The sequence below is a fragment of the Zalophus californianus genome, chromosome 17 (assembly GCF_009762305.2).
Source record: "Zalophus californianus isolate mZalCal1 chromosome 17, mZalCal1.pri.v2, whole genome shotgun sequence".
Taxonomy (NCBI): Eukaryota; Metazoa; Chordata; class Mammalia; order Carnivora; family Otariidae; genus Zalophus; species Zalophus californianus.
The window spans coordinates 58,219,847-58,236,825 of record NC_045611.1 but is presented as its reverse complement, the minus strand read 5'-3'; the positions used below and the strand labels follow the sequence as shown (position 1 = coordinate 58,236,825).

The window sequence follows — 16,979 nt, the reverse complement described above, 5'->3', positions numbered from 1 at the left end:
CCTCTTGTTCACTATCTTTAGGCCTGGGCTGGCCCTGGGAGGGACCATGCCCAGGTGAAAAAGGATCAGAAATACAGAAATATACATCCTCACGAAACTCCTCTATTCCTTATAGGTCTGGACATGGGCAGTCACCCTCAGCAAGACCACTTCCCCCAAATTCCAGCTGATCGCAATACTCACAGAGAGGAATAAAAAAACCACACACCGGCGCTCCTATTCTCAAACTTCTAACTCTCTAGTCACCATGCCACATGATTCCTTCTTCCGTGACAAAAGTAGCAAAACAAACAGAATATAGATTTTTTTTTTACAAGAAATTACTTACGGTTACTTTTGTTCTTTGGACTTTTACATTCCCCATTGACAACCCTGGCACCAGCAGAAAAGCAGACCCTTAGCTCCGTTCTTTCTACCACATGCCAAGGGGCTCCCATTCCAGTGGTGGGAGAAGCAACAAACAAGTGTGGGTATCAAGGAAGTATCAGTACCATGATGGAAAAAACGCAGGGGAGGTGTGTGGACGGTCTCTGAGGATGGCAGTGGGGGCGGGGGGGCTTCCCTGAGGAGATGACCTCTGAATGGAGAAAGGATGGAGCCCCATGAACACCCAGGTGAGAGGGGTAGAAGGAACAGCAGGTGCAAAGGTCCTGGGGTTGGTTCTTTGGAGGCATAGACAGAGGCCGGTGTGGATGCAGCCTAGTGACCAAGGGAAAATTTGGGTTTCATTCTGAGGGAACAGGGGGTCCCTGGGGCAGGGGTGGGTGTTTATTTGGGGGAGTGGAGTGCCTTAACTGATTCACTCTTTGGTGATTCCCCCAGCTGCCCAGCAGAGATGGATGCAAACGGGACTGAAGGGTGCTGGGGGGGAGAGGAGACAAGGGGAGAGGGTCTGCGGCCTTCCAGGTGGGGGTGACGCTGAAGCTGGAAGTCCCCATCCATGGACACGGGCAGCCTCTAAGCCCTGCCTCACACATCTGTGCAGGGAGATTACGGACATAAAGAGAGCTTGGTCTGTGGGGTCTCAGGCAGCAGCGGCTCTCCTGTGAATCAGCGAGGAGAGGTATGCTGGGGAGCTCACCTCACAGCCTCCACCACCAGCCCCTCTGATGAAGAATTAGGAATGTTAGGAATCCCTTATGTGAGCTCCGGGGGGCGGGGACGGCCGGGCGGGGTCTACCTCAACCCAAGAAATCACCGTGTATCTTCCTTTCCTCGGAGCCTGAATTCCATTTTCTGACTGAGTCGGGCTTTCCACTGCAGGTCCCCATGACAACGGGCCCCCCCCTCCCCCTTCCTGACACTCTGTCCTGATTTTCTGCAGGAGGCGAAGCTGCAGGCATGGCAACCGGTCGGGTGGCTGATTGCGGAAGCAGCAGCATTAAGTCTCTGAACGAGTTAACACTCACAGAGCTGGACAAGACAAAGCCAGTGTTTCACAAAGCACTGTTAAAACATCAGCCAGAATTGAGGGTTGCTGGAGTGGTGGGGGGTGGGAAGGATGGGGTGGCTGGGTGATGGACATTGGGGAGGGTATGTGCTATGGTGAGCGCTGTGAATTGTGCAAGACTGTTGAATCACGGATCTGTACTTCTGAAACAAATAACGCAACATATGTTAAGAAAAAAGAAAAAGAAGAAGATAGCAGGAGAGGAAGAATGAAGGGGAGTAAGTCGGAGGGGGAGACGAACCATGAGAGACGATGGACTCTGAAAAACAAACCGAGGGTTCTAGAGGGGAGGGGGGGAGGGGGATGGGTTAGCCTGGTGACGGGTATTAAAGAGGGCACGTTCTGGTGGAGCACTGGGTGTTATGCACAAACAATGAATCATGGAACACTACACCAAAATAAATAAATAGATGTCCAAAAAATAAAAAAATAAAAATAAAAACAATAAAACATCAGCCATCCATTGATTATTGTTGTAGGAAACTTAGTGACAAAAAAAAAAAAAGGCCCTTTGGATATTTTACACATGAGGGACGCACAGCAATATTCGGTATCTGTCTGACGCCACAGGAAGTGCTTACTCCCGTGGCTCACCTTTTCAACATTCAGTCTCTCTACATGCCTTCCCTTAGCGGCAGATCTTTGCGAGCTGGCTTGTCAGTGGCAGCCATTAAAAATTTAAAAGTGAACACCGCATGAAAGTCAAGGTCAAGGAAATGACAGTGAATGGTCCTATTTCCCAGGTTGGAGAAGTTGTGCAGTGCCCAACCTGCACACACAGGCCGTTATTAGGCAATTGTCATTGTTCAAGATTGAAAGAAAGCCACCATAATGTGAGTGATGCCTCCAATGCCCTGATCTTCCTGAGTCTTGACCGCCTCCTTCCAGTGACCCTGTCCCGTAAACTACCTCAGCTGCTCCTTCCCAGGTCAGCCCCTCCACTGGGGTGAGCTCCCCTCTCTACAACTCAATCCCAATAATGCCTTGCCCCCACTCGTGCCTAAAATGCAACGGTCCTTCTGCTTTTCCGTTGTTCCTCATCGTCCCCATCTCTCGCTTCCCCTTGCCATTGGTGTACATCCACAGCCGCTCTGCACAACAAATTCCTCACGCACAGCCCAGGCCCTATCCCTCGTACCTTCCTTCCCTTCTGCAGAAGTCCACCCACCCACACTTGAGAACAGCTCCCGGCCTTCTCTGTCCTCTCATTCGCACAGCTGAAGGTGGCTGGGCCAACCCCTTCTTCGGCTTGAATCGTGTCCACCCCGCAAAAGGGTTATGTTAAAATGCTAACTCCCAGTCCCTGTGTAGTGACCTTAGTTAGAAGTAGAGGGTCCTTGCAGATTATCAAATTAATTAAGCTGAGAACATCAGGCTGGGCTTAAGCACTAACGGGGTCCTTACAAAAAGGAGAAATTTGGACACAGACACGCACAGGGAGAAGCCGCATGAACGCTGCAGTGACACTGCCGCAAGCCCGGGAGCACCGGAAGCTAGGAGGGAGGCCACCCGAGCACCTGCAGAGGGAGCACGGCCCCGCCCACACTGTGGTCTCAGACTCTGGCCAACACATTTCTGTTGTAAAAGCCACTCAGTTTGTGGGACCTTGCGTGACAGTCCTAAAACGAATCGTTTTAAAAATGTGTATGTCCCTGAGCCTCCTTCTTTCCTTCTCTGCTCTCCCCTATTTCTATCTTTAAGGTGAAATGTTAAAATATATATATATATATATCTCAGCTTTGACCTTTTTGAAAAAGCGAAATTAAAATAAATGAACATTTTCTTATTTTATTTATTTGAGAGAGAGAGCGTGAGTGAGGGGAGGGAGAGAGGGAGAGAGAGAAGCAGACTCCCCACGGAGCAGGGAGCCCGATGTCAAACTCGATCCCAGGACCCTGGGACCATAACCTGAGCTGAAGGCAGATGCTTAACGACTGAGCCACCCAGGCGCCCCTGATGTGATGTATTTTAATGGGAGACAGTGTGTCGGGGGGAGGCATCCTATAGGAGGCATGTCCAGGGCCTGTGGATCCGTTTTACCGTTTCCTATAGTTTCAGATTCTCTACTATGAGCATGTACTGTAAAGAAAGAAAAATTCACAGAATGTTTTGAAGAAGCACATTAATAAAAAAATCTTAGGAAAGATTCGGAATGAAAAAGCCTGTTTCCTCATCTCAATGAGGGCTTGTGGACGGTCTATAAATAAATACATAAATATATAAATAAAAACGTTATATGTCATTTATATTTCAATAAAACTGGCAAAAATCAAATTTTTAAAAAGTGGAAGTTTTCTAGACAACCAGAATTGGTACACAACTCTAGGAACACCGTTCTTAGTGTGGCCTTAAGCAAACTGTAGAACCCAATGGGAAATCGTCCAGAAGCCTTGCCTTAAATGGTTATTAATGCCTTCCTCCCTAAATATTTGTTTTTCAGAATGCTTCATTCTCAGAGTCACAGCTGTTCCAGTCCTCCCGCACGAAGCTCAGACTCCCCCATTTAACTACCTTCTAGAAACTTCCAGTTGATGCCTGAAAGAGAACCTGAATGGAGCATACCCCTTGAAGAGACCCTAAGGAGATCCATCCTACCTGCTTCTCCCACATTTTCTGGTGTCTCAGTTAACAGTGATTTAGTGGTTTGTTCCTTGGTGTTGAAAACTTTGATGTCATGCTTGCCATCGTTTTGGACGTGTAAATTATAAGCCAATCCTGTTGGCTTTCCTCTTCCAAAATAGCGGAAGTCAAAACACCTTTTAAGGATCTCCATCACTGTCATCCTTGTATAAGCCGCCATCATCCACACGTGGGTTACTCTCCGCCCCCATGTTTGTCACCTGCTACTTTCCTCTCGTACCTTTACTGTCATCTCAACAAAGTCATTCTATTAAAACGTCAATCACATTATGGCTACTCTTCCTAAAATCCTCCATTGGCTCCACATCACACTCAGAGTGAAAGCCAAGGTTTTAGAGTGAGGTGGGAAGCCCTGCATGGCCCCAGCCCCATTATATCTCCCACAGCACACCTTGTCCACTCTGCTTGAAGCACACTGTGGGCTCCGTGCCAATACTCCAAGGATTGGATGGTCCCAGCTCAGCTATTTTGACCCTGCTGTACCTTCACTCAAAAACATTTTTCTCCTTCACTTTCTTTTATCTTTGCCTAATTAACACCTCCTCAGTGTGGCATTCTCTGAAGAAAGTATTCACAACAAGAATATCCATCCAAAGTCAGCCCCTCCTACCTCTGGACTCTATTTCCATTCATGGCATTTATCAATTTCTAGCATCCTAGGTAATTAATTTATTCACTGGGTAAGAGTCTGTCTTCTTTCAACGGAATGGAAGACCCAGGGGGGACAGGCATTTTTATTTTGTTGGTAGATGTATCCCCAGTGGCTAGAGCGGTTTCTGGCACACAGTAGATACTAAAAATATAGATAGACAGACAGACAGACAGACAGACAGATAGATAGATGGATGGCTGGCTGGCTGGATGATGGATGGATGGAGAGAGATGAGTGGGTGGATGGATAGATGGGTAGATAGATGAGAGATGATTTGTTGACTGAATGAATCACCTCTATAATTCTCACTATAGCCTTATGAAGGAAGTATTTGTTTTGTCTGTACTTCACCAATGAAGAAATTAAGTCTTAAGGCACCAGTGGTTTTCAAACATTAAATATTGTACTCCTGGGGCCAAAACTGACCTGGTGAATCTGCTTAGGCGCCATCATCACCATCATCATCCTTGTGGCTCCTATGTGGCCCTTCTCCTGGGTCAGACACTGTTCTGGGTACTTTAAACGGCACCACACTCACAAGAGGCGGGGGCCATTCCCAGGATCATCCCCATTTTACACGTAGGAAAAACTAAGGTACGAGAGCTGATGTAGTCCGACCAGAGTCACACAACTGTTACGGCTTAGCCAGGGGCCAAGTTACGAAAGTCTAGCTCCTCTACGGACACCTTTAATCGCAGTGTTTTTCAGCTGTCTCTAAAGGGGACGGTCTATACTAGGGTAGCGTAATCAATCCCATTTATCCTGACCAGCATGCTTTCAATGAGATAAAATAGGATAGACTGGAATATAATTTTTAAAGACAGCAGTGTGAACTGCTATGGAGGATTTCATGCCTGAGGACCCCACCCTTTCCGCCCCATAAGCGGGCAGACACAGGGGGGCCAAATCGCTGGCCCCCGGGGGCACTCAGCAGAAGCCGGTGAGGTCAAGGCTGGAACCTGGGCCTGCGCGCGCGGAGCAAGCCGGGAAGCCAGGAAAGCCAGGGGCTTTCCGATCGCCTGTGGCACCAGCGCTGCTAGGGTCCAAGACAAGGTCGCACCAGGCTGCGCAGGACCAGTGACACTCGTGCACTGCCATGGGGACACCTTTATGTCCCCGGCCCTCCTGCCCACCGAGCCAGGCCCTGGAGGTGAGGGGGCAGCAACATATCACACTCCTTTTTGCTCCACAAAATGTCATGCCCTGCACTTCCAGGAGCCTGTGTGCAAGGGGTTTTCCTGGGGACAGGGGCCTAAAACTGCATTTCCTGGGGGGAAGGGACCGAGGACCCCAACCCGGCCTCCCCCGACCCAGGCTCTCAGCACCCCCGCACTGGAATCTTATTTTCCCCTATCTTTTAAGGGAAAGGCTTTGTTTGAGCAGATTTTATCCTTCTTTCTGTGAGGCCACAGCGCCCCCAAGTGATCGACACGGTCGTTTGAGAAAAGAGGGCGGGTGTATCTTACTGCATGTCCTTGGAGGTAACTGCAGAACATAATTATATGTACCGCAGTTTACATTTGGCCTCTTTCCTTTTTATCTTTTTTGGAAATAAGACTTCTTGGTGATTTCTCTAATTACACTTAGAACTAACATTTATCTCTGTCGCTTCCCTCTGCATACCCCCGTCCTTCCCATTTCCTCTTGAGACTCCTGCCGCGCTCAGGTTCACGTGCGGGCTTGGCCAGGCTCCAGTCCCTGTGATCGAATCCGATGCTAATTCAGGTGTTTCTGTGCAGATATCCGGTGGAGGTGGCTGCCATCTGCAGTCGGCACCCTCTGTGCGTGTCTGCCTCTGTGTACAAGTGTCCCCTTCTTACAAGGACACCCGTCATGTTTGATGAAGGCCCTGCCCCAAGGACCTCATTTGAACTTGATTACCTCTGTTAAGGATAAAGACCCCGTGTCCCACTAAGGTCACATTCTGAGATACTGGGGGTTCGGACTTCCATGCATCTTTCTTTTCTTGGAGGGGTGGGGCACAATTCAGCCCGTAACAGTTCAATATAGCTTTCTAAAGAAAACAGCTTTAAAAATCATATTTAAAGGAAAGGAATGTGTGGGCTGTTTCCATTGTCCATTCTTTGAAGAAAATGTCCCCTTTCGTGATTTCAGCAAGGATGGACAAGGGTCCTCAAACACTTCCACATGAAGCTAATATATCACTGCAGTGAAAGCATCACTGTCTTCCATCGGAGAAAAAAAAAACGCAACATTCCTCTTGGCATAAATTCAGACCATTTCTGCTTTTTGGTAAAATAGCACTTGCTGTTGTTTTCTATAAAAAAAATGAGGCGAATTTTAATTACGAACTTTAATTCGGGACTTCTGCTTCTGGCCAAGATGGAGTAATAGGGACCAGATTTCCTCTCTCTGAAACAACCATAAAAGGGGCAAAACACAGTGGTTTTTAAGACAGTGGACATCAGGCTACGGAGGATCATGATTACTGGTATGTGTGGGAAATGAACAAGGTGAGCCCTACAACTGCCCCAACTTACTGTCTTCAGAGAGTTTCCAGGTCATGGTGCAGGGGAGGAATCAGGCAGAGACTTGTAGACCCTGTGAGTTGAAGAGATGGAGCTGTGTGTCCAGGAGGACCATGGGGCCAGAGTTTAGGGGAAAGAGTACTCAACAGAAGAGAGCAGCAGAGAGAGAGAAGTCGGGAGATCCATGGAGGACCCTCCATGAGCACTTAGCGGAGCAATGATCTGAGGCTCAGGAAAGGACCACCCAAAAGGATTGGAGTAAACAGTACCCAGCATTCACACTAGGCAGGGACACATATTAACCTAAATGCAGACTCTTCCAGGTTTAAAAGAAGAAAAAGCACAACAGTGATTCCCAACTATCCTCAGGAAATGTTCTTAGTATGGCCCACCAGAAACTGAATTATCTTCATCTTCAGCCTCATCTCTTGGCCCTGCCTCAGTGGCCACTAAGCTACTGTGTAACAAATAGCCCCTCCATTCGGTGGCTTGCTCCTGGATTCCTCCTATTAAAGCCCTGAACCACCCTCTAAGAATTTCTCCTATTCTGTGCCCACTATGCGGTGAGGAAGCCCAAGCTAGCCACATGGAGATGTCTGGCCAGCCCCCAAAGACACCACACAGACAAAAACCCAGGCCCCAGATGGATAGCCCTAAATGAGCCAGCCCAGCCATCTCCAGCTGTGTGGGCCACCTCAGATGAAGTCCCACCGTGGAGCAGAGGGGAAGCCTCCCTGCTGTGCCCTGCCTGACTTTCTTTTTTTTTTTTAATAATTTTTATTGTTATGTTAATCACCATACATTACATCATTAGTTTTTGATGTAGTGTTCCATGATTCATTGTTTGTGCATAACACCCAGTGCTCCACGCAGAACGTGCCCTCTTTAATACCCATCACCAGGCTAACCCATCCCCCCACCCTCCTCCCCTCTAGAACCCTCAGTTTGTTTTTCAGAGTCCATCGTCTCTAATGGTTCGTCTCCCCCTCCGACTTACTCCCCTTCATTCTTCCCCTCCTGCTATCTTCTTCTTCTTTTTTTTTCTTAACATATATTGCATTATTTGTTTCAGAAGTACAGATCTGTGATTCATCAGTCTTGCACAATTCACAGTGCTCACCATAGCACATACCCTCCCCAATGTCTATCACCCAGCCACCCCATCCCTCCCACCCCCCACCACTCCAGCAACCCTCAGTTTGTTCCTGAGATTAAGAATTCCTCATATCAGCCTGCCTGACTTTCTAAACCACAGAATAATGAAATGAGCATAGTCAAATGTTTTTCCTCATGATATACATGTATCTGAATAATTCCTGCCAGCTTTTTAGTGGTAAAAAGAAAAAAAAAAAAACCACTTCTGCAGACTTCTGAGCTCTCAACATGGTTTATAAGGAATATGCAAGAGGTATTTTTTAAATCTTCAAATATAAAACTAAACCAGAAAAAAAAAAAAAAGCCCTTAAGGATTGTGGCTTAAAACCACAATCCTTTATTCTTGAGCCCACAGGTCGGTGTATTAACCTGAGAGGCTCTGCTCCATGAGTTGCAGGCTGGAAAGGACACTGGGCTGTTCTTACCACGGCAAGGCCAGAAGCTTCCAGAAGGATAAGGGAAAACATGCAGTGCCTCTTGAGGTCTACATATAAGATGAAAATATGAAGTGTAAAGAAAGTGTGTGTGATGGTCTGATGGGCAGCCCTGGGGGCCCATAAAATAATGTGGCATCTCCCAATCAATGGCATGTCGATTTGGGTGAAATACATTTGTCTTCCCATTCTCTGTTCACCCGTTTCTTTGCTTTCCCAGTTACCTGAAGGGCCCAGTTAACAATTTCTGAACGCTAACAGAATTTCCTCATCGGAAGCACTTGAAAATACTGGCGGGCCAAGAGAACACGTGGATGTGCACGTTCGCTACAACCGCTGGCCCGCCTAGATGCACCTGTCACCTCCTCGGCTTCGGAGGGAAATTAGATCAAATTCCTCAAATGCTTTCCACCACTTCATGGTGAACTGTGGGTGGTGAGCGGCGCTCCCGCCCTCGCTGCGCTGTTTGGCCTGTGTTCAGTGACTTAGCGTCTCTGATCCTCAGTTGGTTTTCCCCGGCTAAGCCTGTGGACTGCGCCCCGCCCCTAAGCAGGAAGAGTCCCGCCCCCATGCCCCTGACCCCGCCCCCCACTCCGAACCCCAGGCCGGCTGCGGCCCCTCCGCGCGCAGGGCGGGGAGCTTCCGGGCTCCCGGCACGGCGCCTTCTGGGAGTTGTAGTTCTCGGGAGCGGTGCGGGGGCCCGCGTTGTCCCGCCGCGCACGCGCAGTCCGCACCGGCCTGGCGCTGAGGCCCACCCGGGTGGTCGCGGCCGCGACCTGTCCGGCCGGCTTGTCCGAGCCACCGCGGGACCAGGGGCTACCGGGGTCCGCGCGGGCCGGCTAGGGCCGGAGACTGAGGAGAACCTGACCCGAACCCACCGAGATCGAGGGTAGCCGCCCACAGCCTTCGGAGCTGGCGCTGGGAGGCGAGGGCATTGGTGTGTGGTGTGCGCGTGCGCGAGTGGGTGTGCGCGCGGGTGTGCGTGTCGGTTGTCGCTGTACGTTCGTGACTCCAGCGCAGTGTGCATGTGAGTCCCGCCCCGCCTGTCTCCGCGTGTCTGCACGTGCATCACTGCAGAACTTTGTGCGTGAGTCCGTCGCCGCATGTCACCGTGTGTTTGCGCCTGCGTGCCCGTGCAGGTGTGAGCCGTGCATGTGAGTCCGCCCCTGTGTGTCTGCGTGAGGGTGACCACCTCAGTGTGTGCCCTTGCAGGTGTGTAACTGTGGGTGCAACTCTGCATGTGAGTCCGCCCCCACACACGTCTGCCGGCAGGTGCCCGGTAAAGGGGGAGCGGCGAGCCTAAGTGAGCAGGTGTCTGCACTGCAAGACCCGTGCCCATGTGTGCCCGTGTGTGGAACCTGTTCTCCTGGGTGTGGAGTGTGTGACTCCATGTGTGTCTGGGGGGGCTGCTGTCTGTAGTGTTTTTCAATGGGCGTGTCTGCCAGCCTGAGTGTGCCTGTGTCCTTCTGTGTGCCTAAACAGGACTGCAAGTGGAGGTCTGTGCAGGGGTCACGGGGTGTGTAGGATACACTGTGCAAGCCTGGGGTCGCTGCGTTTCTGCGCACGGGCCAGACCCTGCACGTGTGTGACTGCGTGTGCCTGGGTGTCACTGTGGGTGGTGTCCCGGTGCACGGCCTGTGTGGAGCAGGGCGGCATGTGGGCTTCTGTGTGACTCCGTGTGTGTCCGCCTGTGAGTGTGTCTGCGTCTCCCCATTGGCTGCCTGTTTGTTTGCATGCCCGTGCCAGGACCACTCCGCCCTGAAGCCACAGACCCTCCCACACGCACCCGGAGGAAACGCCCTCTGCCCCAGCATCTTCCTTTACGGCTCCCATTTCTTTCTCTCACAGATGATGACTGGACCCACCAGTACATGGCGGCGAGAGCAGGGGCCCCAAGCTGAGTGACGTGGACAGGACCTGATGCTCCCAAGACCACGAGGTGGGTACCCCTGCCCTCTCTGGGGACACAGGCCTGAGGGCTGCCTGTGGAGACGGCACCAGAACTGGGCCTGGCCCAGCCTGCCTCCCACCAGCAACGTTGTCACTGCTGCACACAAGACCCTGCTTGCTCTGACCCTCACCCCCGCTATACCTGATCTCCCCCGCTACCTGCCTCGGTTGCTCTGCTCTACCCCCTCCCCCAATGCCCAGCACCTTTGCTTTTCCTCTGTCACCCCAGCCATGGTCCTGCTCAGGACCTTTGCTTCTGCTGCACTCATGGCCCAGAACGCTCGCTCCTTCACTTCTGGGTCTACACTCAGAAGTCTTCTCCCTGAGGCCTGGGCTCTGGGGAAGAACACTCCAGGCAAATTCAACAGCCAGTGCAAAGGCCCTGAGTCAGGAGCATGCCTGGAATGTTTGTGGAACAGGGGGAGGCCCATGGTTGGAGCAGTGAACCTTTGCCACATGTTCATAATTCCTAACCCTCCCCTGTCTCATGCTCTATCTCATTCTCTCTCTCAAATAAATAAAATCTTAAAAAAAAAAATAGATGGTTGAGTTCGCCTGTTTTTAACCTAAATGGCATCGTACCTGATCAATTCTTTGCATCTTACTTTGTTTGCCCACACTGTGTATCTGAGGTTCTAAGCTGGTACGGTGGCTGACAGGTGTTTGTGTTTATGCTGTGAGATACTCCACTGTATGAATATACCCCTGTTCATTGGACTGTTCCCATGTTCCTGGACAGCTGGATTGTCTTCTAGTATTTGGCTGTTACAATCTTGGACAAGCCTCCACGTACACCTGTGCGGTTTCTCCTGCTCACATTCCAGAAAATGTAATTATTGAGCTACAGGGGATGTGTGTCTTTAGCTTTCCTTGAAAATGCCAGTGGTTTGTCCAGTGCCTGGTCCCACCAGCAGTATATTATGCGTGGAGTTTGGGAGCTCCCTGTTCCTCTGTGTATGATTTTTCTCCAGCAAAGAAAACTCTCAGCTCAGACTGACATAACAAAGTACTACAGACTCCCATGTCTTCGACAGCAACAATTTACTCACAGTTTCGGAAGCTGGAAGTTCAGGATGAAGGCATCAGCATAGTTGGGGTTCTGGTGAGGACCCTCTTCCCGGCTTGGAGATGGTCTCCTCACTGTGGAGAGAGGGAGCTCTGGTCTCTCTTCCTCTTATGAGGACACCAATCCCATCATGGGGGGGGCCTCATTATCTCCCAAAGACCCCACCTGCAGACACCATCACTTCAGGCTTTGACCTATGAATGGGGGGGGGGAGGGGCGGGGAGGAGACACATTCTAGCCTGTAGCACCAGGTTGCAAAGCTATATTTAAGAGCTGTCAGGGGCACCTGGGTGGCTCAGTTGGTTAAGCGTCTGCTTTCGGCTCAGGTCATGATCCCAGGGTCCTGGGATCCAGCCTGGAGTCTGGCTCCTTGCTCAGCTGGGAGCCCGCTTCTCCCTCTCCTCCCTGCTCGTGCTCTCTCTCTGTCTCTGTCACTCTCTCAAATAAATAAATAAAATCTTTAAAAAAAAAAAAAAAGCTGTCAGAGTCCTGTTTTTGCAAGGATCTTTTAAAATTGTTTTCAGTTCTTTAAGTCAGTGATTCCCAGGGATCATTTTGCCCCCCAGGGGACGCTTGGAAATGTCTGGAGACACTTTTGGTGGTCACACGGTGGGGGATGCTGCCTGTGATCCATGACTGGAGGCCCAGGGGTGCTGCTGAACGTCCTACGGTGCACAGGACGGCCCACAACAAAGAATGATCCGACCTCAACCGTCCGGAGTGCGGAGGCTGAGACCCTGCACTGAGTCTTTGCCAGCCCAGGACAAATGACCAACCTGTTCGGTTCTTCTCTTTTCTTTCAGGTCCAGTCGAGAAGATGTGACAACAGGCAGTGGCTCAGGAAGCGGGCATGGAAGGACTCTCTCCCGAGGCCGCCCCCCGGGGCTCCGAGGCGGGAGAAACCTGGAAACAAGAGGGTCAGGGCAGGGACCGGCAGGAAAGCCAGGTAGGCTGCGTGAAGCAAGCGGCCGTGGCCCCCGGGGAAGACCCCGCCGGGGGTGGTGTGCGGGCGCAGGACGGACGCGGCGGGATCCCGGGAAGCGGATCCAGCCCTCCCCGGACCCAAGCCGACAGCAGGCCCCCGAGGCGCGGGGCGCCGAGAAAGAACTCAAAGCAGAAGGCGGCCGACCCGGGGGAGGAGGAGCGAGCGGGCGGCCCCAGGAAGCCGTGGAAGTGTGGGGACTGCGGCAAGGCCTTCAGCTACTGCTCGGCATTCACCCTGCACCAAAGAACGCACACCGGCGAGAAGCCGTTCGCGTGCGCCGACTGCGGCAAGGCCTTCAGCCAGAGCGTGCACCTGACGCTGCACCGGCGCACGCACACGGGCGAGCGGCCCTACGCGTGCCCCGAGTGCGGCAAGGCCTTCAGCCAGGGCTCCTACCTGGCGTCGCACTGGCGCACGCACACGGGCGAGCGGCCGCACCGCTGCGCCGACTGCGGCAAGGCCTTCGCGCGCCCCACGCACCTGGCGCAGCACCGGCGCGTGCACACGGGCGAGCGGCCGTACGCGTGCCCCGAGTGCGGCAAGGCCTTCCGCAACCGCTCGTCCTTGCTGGAGCACCAGCGCATCCACACGGGCGAGAAGCCGTACGCGTGCGCGCAGTGCGACAAGGCCTTCCGCTTCTCCTCGGCGCTCATCCGCCACCAGCGCACCCACACTGCCGAGCGGCCGTACGCCTGCGGCCAGTGCGCCAAGGCCTTCACGCAGATCGCGCACCTGACGCAGCACCGGCGCGTGCACACGGGCGAGAAGCCCTACACCTGCCCCGAGTGCGGCGCGCCCTTCAGCCAGAGCGCCTCGCTCGCCGAGCACCGGCGCATCCACACGGGCGAGAAGCCGTACGCGTGCGCGCAGTGTGGCAAGGCCTTCACGCAGGTGTCGCACCTGAGCCAGCACCAGCGCGTGCACACGGGCGAGCGGCCCTACGCGTGCCAGGACTGCGGCCGCGCGTTCAGCAACCGCTCGCACCTCGTGCAGCACCACCTCGTGCACACGGGCGCCAAGCCCTACAAGTGCCTGGAGTGCGGGGTGGCCTTCAGCCACGTGTCCTCCCTCATCGAGCATCAGAAGATCCACACGGGCGAGAAGCCCTACAGGTGCGGGGAGTGCGGCAAGGCCTTCAGCCAGGGCTCCTCGCTCACGCTGCACCAGCGGACGCACACGGGCGAGCGGCCCTACGCGTGCCACGAGTGCGGCAAGGCCTTCAGCAACCGCTCCTACCTGATCCAGCACCACATCGTGCACACCGGGGAGAAGCCCTTCGAGTGCAGCGGCTGTGGCAAGGCCTTCAGCTTCTCCTCCGCGCTCATCCGACACCAGCGAACGCACGCCGACAAGAGGCCCTACTCGTGCAGCCGGTGCGGCGACACCTTCACGCAGCTGCAGCACCTGACGCGACACCTGGGCTCCCACCGGGAGGAGAAGCCGGTAGGCAGCAGCGAGCCTGCAGACTTGGCCCCCGGCCTGCGGGAGGATGAGAGCTGACGTTCAACAGGGAAGTCTTCCGTAGCCGGGCAGCGCGCCGAGCGCTTTCACACCTCACTTCTTGCCTCGCGGCGCTAAGGGGAGAGCCCCTGGCCTCCCGGTGCTGCCCGCGAAGAACCCACGGCTCAGAGAAGCTCGGTGACGCGCCCAGGGTCCCACGGGGAGGAAGTCCCCGGGCCGGGACTCGACCCCACGTCTGCCAGACTGCACGCCCCCCTCCCCCCCCCCACACACACACCCTCTGCCTCCCGGTGCAGAATTATAAATGTGACCCACAACAGTAGACCCAAAGAAGTGTCTGTGCGTCTCTAGCGAGCCTTTTAATGGTTGAAGGTTTTATGACAGTAGGTATTTGTTCAATAAATTTAATCGGATAAAAGGTTCGGCTCCTTTGGTGAAGTGGGTATATTGACTAAGGGAGCGAGGCCTGAAGGAGAAGCGTAGCTTCTTAGGACTGAAACAGTGCTTCCCAAATTAGAACGAGCCAGAGAAATGCAGAGAAGGACGAGTTCGAGAAGACACTTGCCTCTCCCCTGACAGACCTGCAAAGGGAGATTTTGAGAGTGGACCCCGGCCTTTTTCAGTGTGAGGACACACTTTTCCCCTGCTCCAGCTTTCTCCCCCCACCCCCAAATCCTGCCTTTAGTGGTCGTGTCAGCTTTTGCTGTGCAACAGTCATCCAGAGCGCAGTTGTCTGTTCAATATTTCCCACGGTGGGTGTTTCTCTTGGTCTGGACCAGGCCCAGGTGATCTTGGCTAGACTCAGTTATGCACCTGTGGTCAGCTGAGGTTCGGGTGCGGGCTGGCTGTCCCAGGACTGCTCAGCTGGGCCGACTTCACTGTCTTCCTCAAGACTCGCATCTAACCTGGGTATGCGCTCACAGCAGTAGCAGGAGTTTGGGAAAGTGGACCCACCCAAGCACAGTCTCAAGCCTCTGATAATGTCACGTTTGCTTCTGGACCTATCAGCCAAAGCAAGCATCATAGCCAAGCCGGGGGGCAGTGTAGGAAGGGCCTTCCCCATGGTGTGGAAGACAGACGAGAGTAGTTACCTACTATCCGAGTGAGGTAATTTATGGTCCTACAGCATGATCTCTACAAAATTATGTTATGGGTAACACATTTCTTGGGTCCACGGTTAGCAATTAAAAAAAAAATCCTACCCCTATGCCCTACTCTATCCTCTGTACCCACCAAGTCCCCCTCCCTAGAAGCAACCATTCTTGAGTTTCCTGGTATCTTTCCAGCATGTTCTATGCATAGAGAAGCAAATATTTATGTGAATATTTGTTTAAAAAGATGCACAGCATACCTTCCTACACAATAGTAGCACATGGCACAGTTTCCCACCTCGTATTATTTTATATTTGGAAGCACTTTTTATCATTAGAGAAGAGAAAAGATGTTCTCATTTCACAAAGTTTGGGCATCAGATTTCATAGGTATAGAATCACTTACAATTGTTTTGATCTCACTGTGATGTGTCCAGCTCCAGAAAAGAAAAAAAAAAAATCACGGAAAAATATTTTTCAATTAGGAATGTCTTTTTTACAAGGTTGACCAAAAAAACTGTCCTGTGTCATGGGACAACGTAAACCCCCCTCTGCATAAAAACAAACCCCCCACATTAAAACATTTTTGTGAGATTTTTCAATTATACAAAAAAGTGTGAAGTACGATAAATGCCCATATGCCCATCCAATTTAAATGCCTTAAAAAATACTATTTTAATAGGATAGGAACACGATACCTAAAAATGTTTTCATAACAAAATCTACCATATTTTATGATACATATTTGCTTTTAAAATAGGTCATGAAGGGGCGCCTGGGTGGCTCAGTTGGTTAAGCGACTGCCTTCGGCTCAGGTCATGATCCTGGAGTCCCGGGATCGAGTCTCGCATCAGGCTCCCTGCTCAGCGGGGAGTCTGCTTCTCCCTCTGACCCTCCCCCGTGTTGTGCGCTCTCTCTCTCTCTCTCTCTCATTCTCTCTCTCAAATAAATAAATAAAATCTTAAAAAAAAATAGGTCATGAAAATATGCCTATTTTTTTTCCTGGTCTATCTTAAGGTAAATTGCAGATATGATATCACTTTACTGCTAAATGCCTTAGTTTGCATCTCTTTAAAAAAAAAAAGTATCTTCTATACAACCACAATATTATCACACCCAGTAAAATATTAATTTCTTGATATCATCCAGTGTCTATTCCATATTCAGATTTCCTTGGCCCCTGAAAAAGTTTGAAAAAGGGATGTGATTTGTCAGAAAATAATGTCAAGCCTTGAAAATAAACATAAATTATCTTTAATGTGTATAAGGAGGAGGGAAGTTAAGACAGTGACACAGACACAAACAAAGTCGTCTGTCTTCCTGTCCACCAGCTTCCGTGGCTCTCCTACCAAGGAAGCTGGTGAGGGGCCAAGGAGGTCAGAGGGAGAAGCAGACTCCCCACTGAGCAGGGAGCCTGATGCGGGACTCGATCCCGGGACTCCAGGACCATGACCTGAGCTGAAGGCAGTCGCTTAACCAACCGAGCCACCCAGGCGCCCCTTCATGACCTATCATCTGCACAGGCCTTGGCACCTAGTAGGTCCTCAGGAAATCTCACATGAATAGACAAATGAGTGAAAAATCCCTGACCTGCCTTACAGAGTCA

General features: G+C 51.8%; 1 protein-coding gene across 6 annotated transcripts; it reads left to right on the top strand.

The window, feature by feature from the left end:
- Window positions 1-9,575: 9,575 nt before the first annotated feature.
- ZNF835 (zinc finger protein 835) lies at window positions 9,576-15,257 on the top strand. Of its 6 annotated transcripts, none has more exons than XM_027617515.2 (3): window positions 9,576-9,709; window positions 10,669-10,759; window positions 12,640-15,257. In XM_027617515.2, the coding sequence occupies exon 3, from the start codon at window positions 12,687-12,689 to the stop codon at window positions 14,319-14,321; it is 1,635 nt and encodes a 544-aa protein (XP_027473316.1). In that variant the 5' UTR covers window positions 9,576-9,709; window positions 10,669-10,759; window positions 12,640-12,686; the 3' UTR covers window positions 14,322-15,257. The 6 variants fall into 6 exon arrangements, with proteins under 6 accessions (XP_027473316.1, XP_027473317.1, XP_027473318.1 ...); XM_027617516.2 differs by having other exon boundaries at window positions 9,576-9,757; XM_027617517.2 differs by lacking the exon at window positions 9,576-9,709 and adding an exon at window positions 9,811-9,847.
- The last annotated feature ends 1,722 nt before the right edge of the window (window positions 15,258-16,979 follow it).

Bases quoted from the DNA above. Each gene is read 5' to 3' on its own strand.
- ZNF835 (XM_027617515.2), top strand. From the start codon at position 12,687: ATGGAAGGACTCTCTCCCGAGGCCGCCCCCCGGGGCTCCGAGGCGGGA.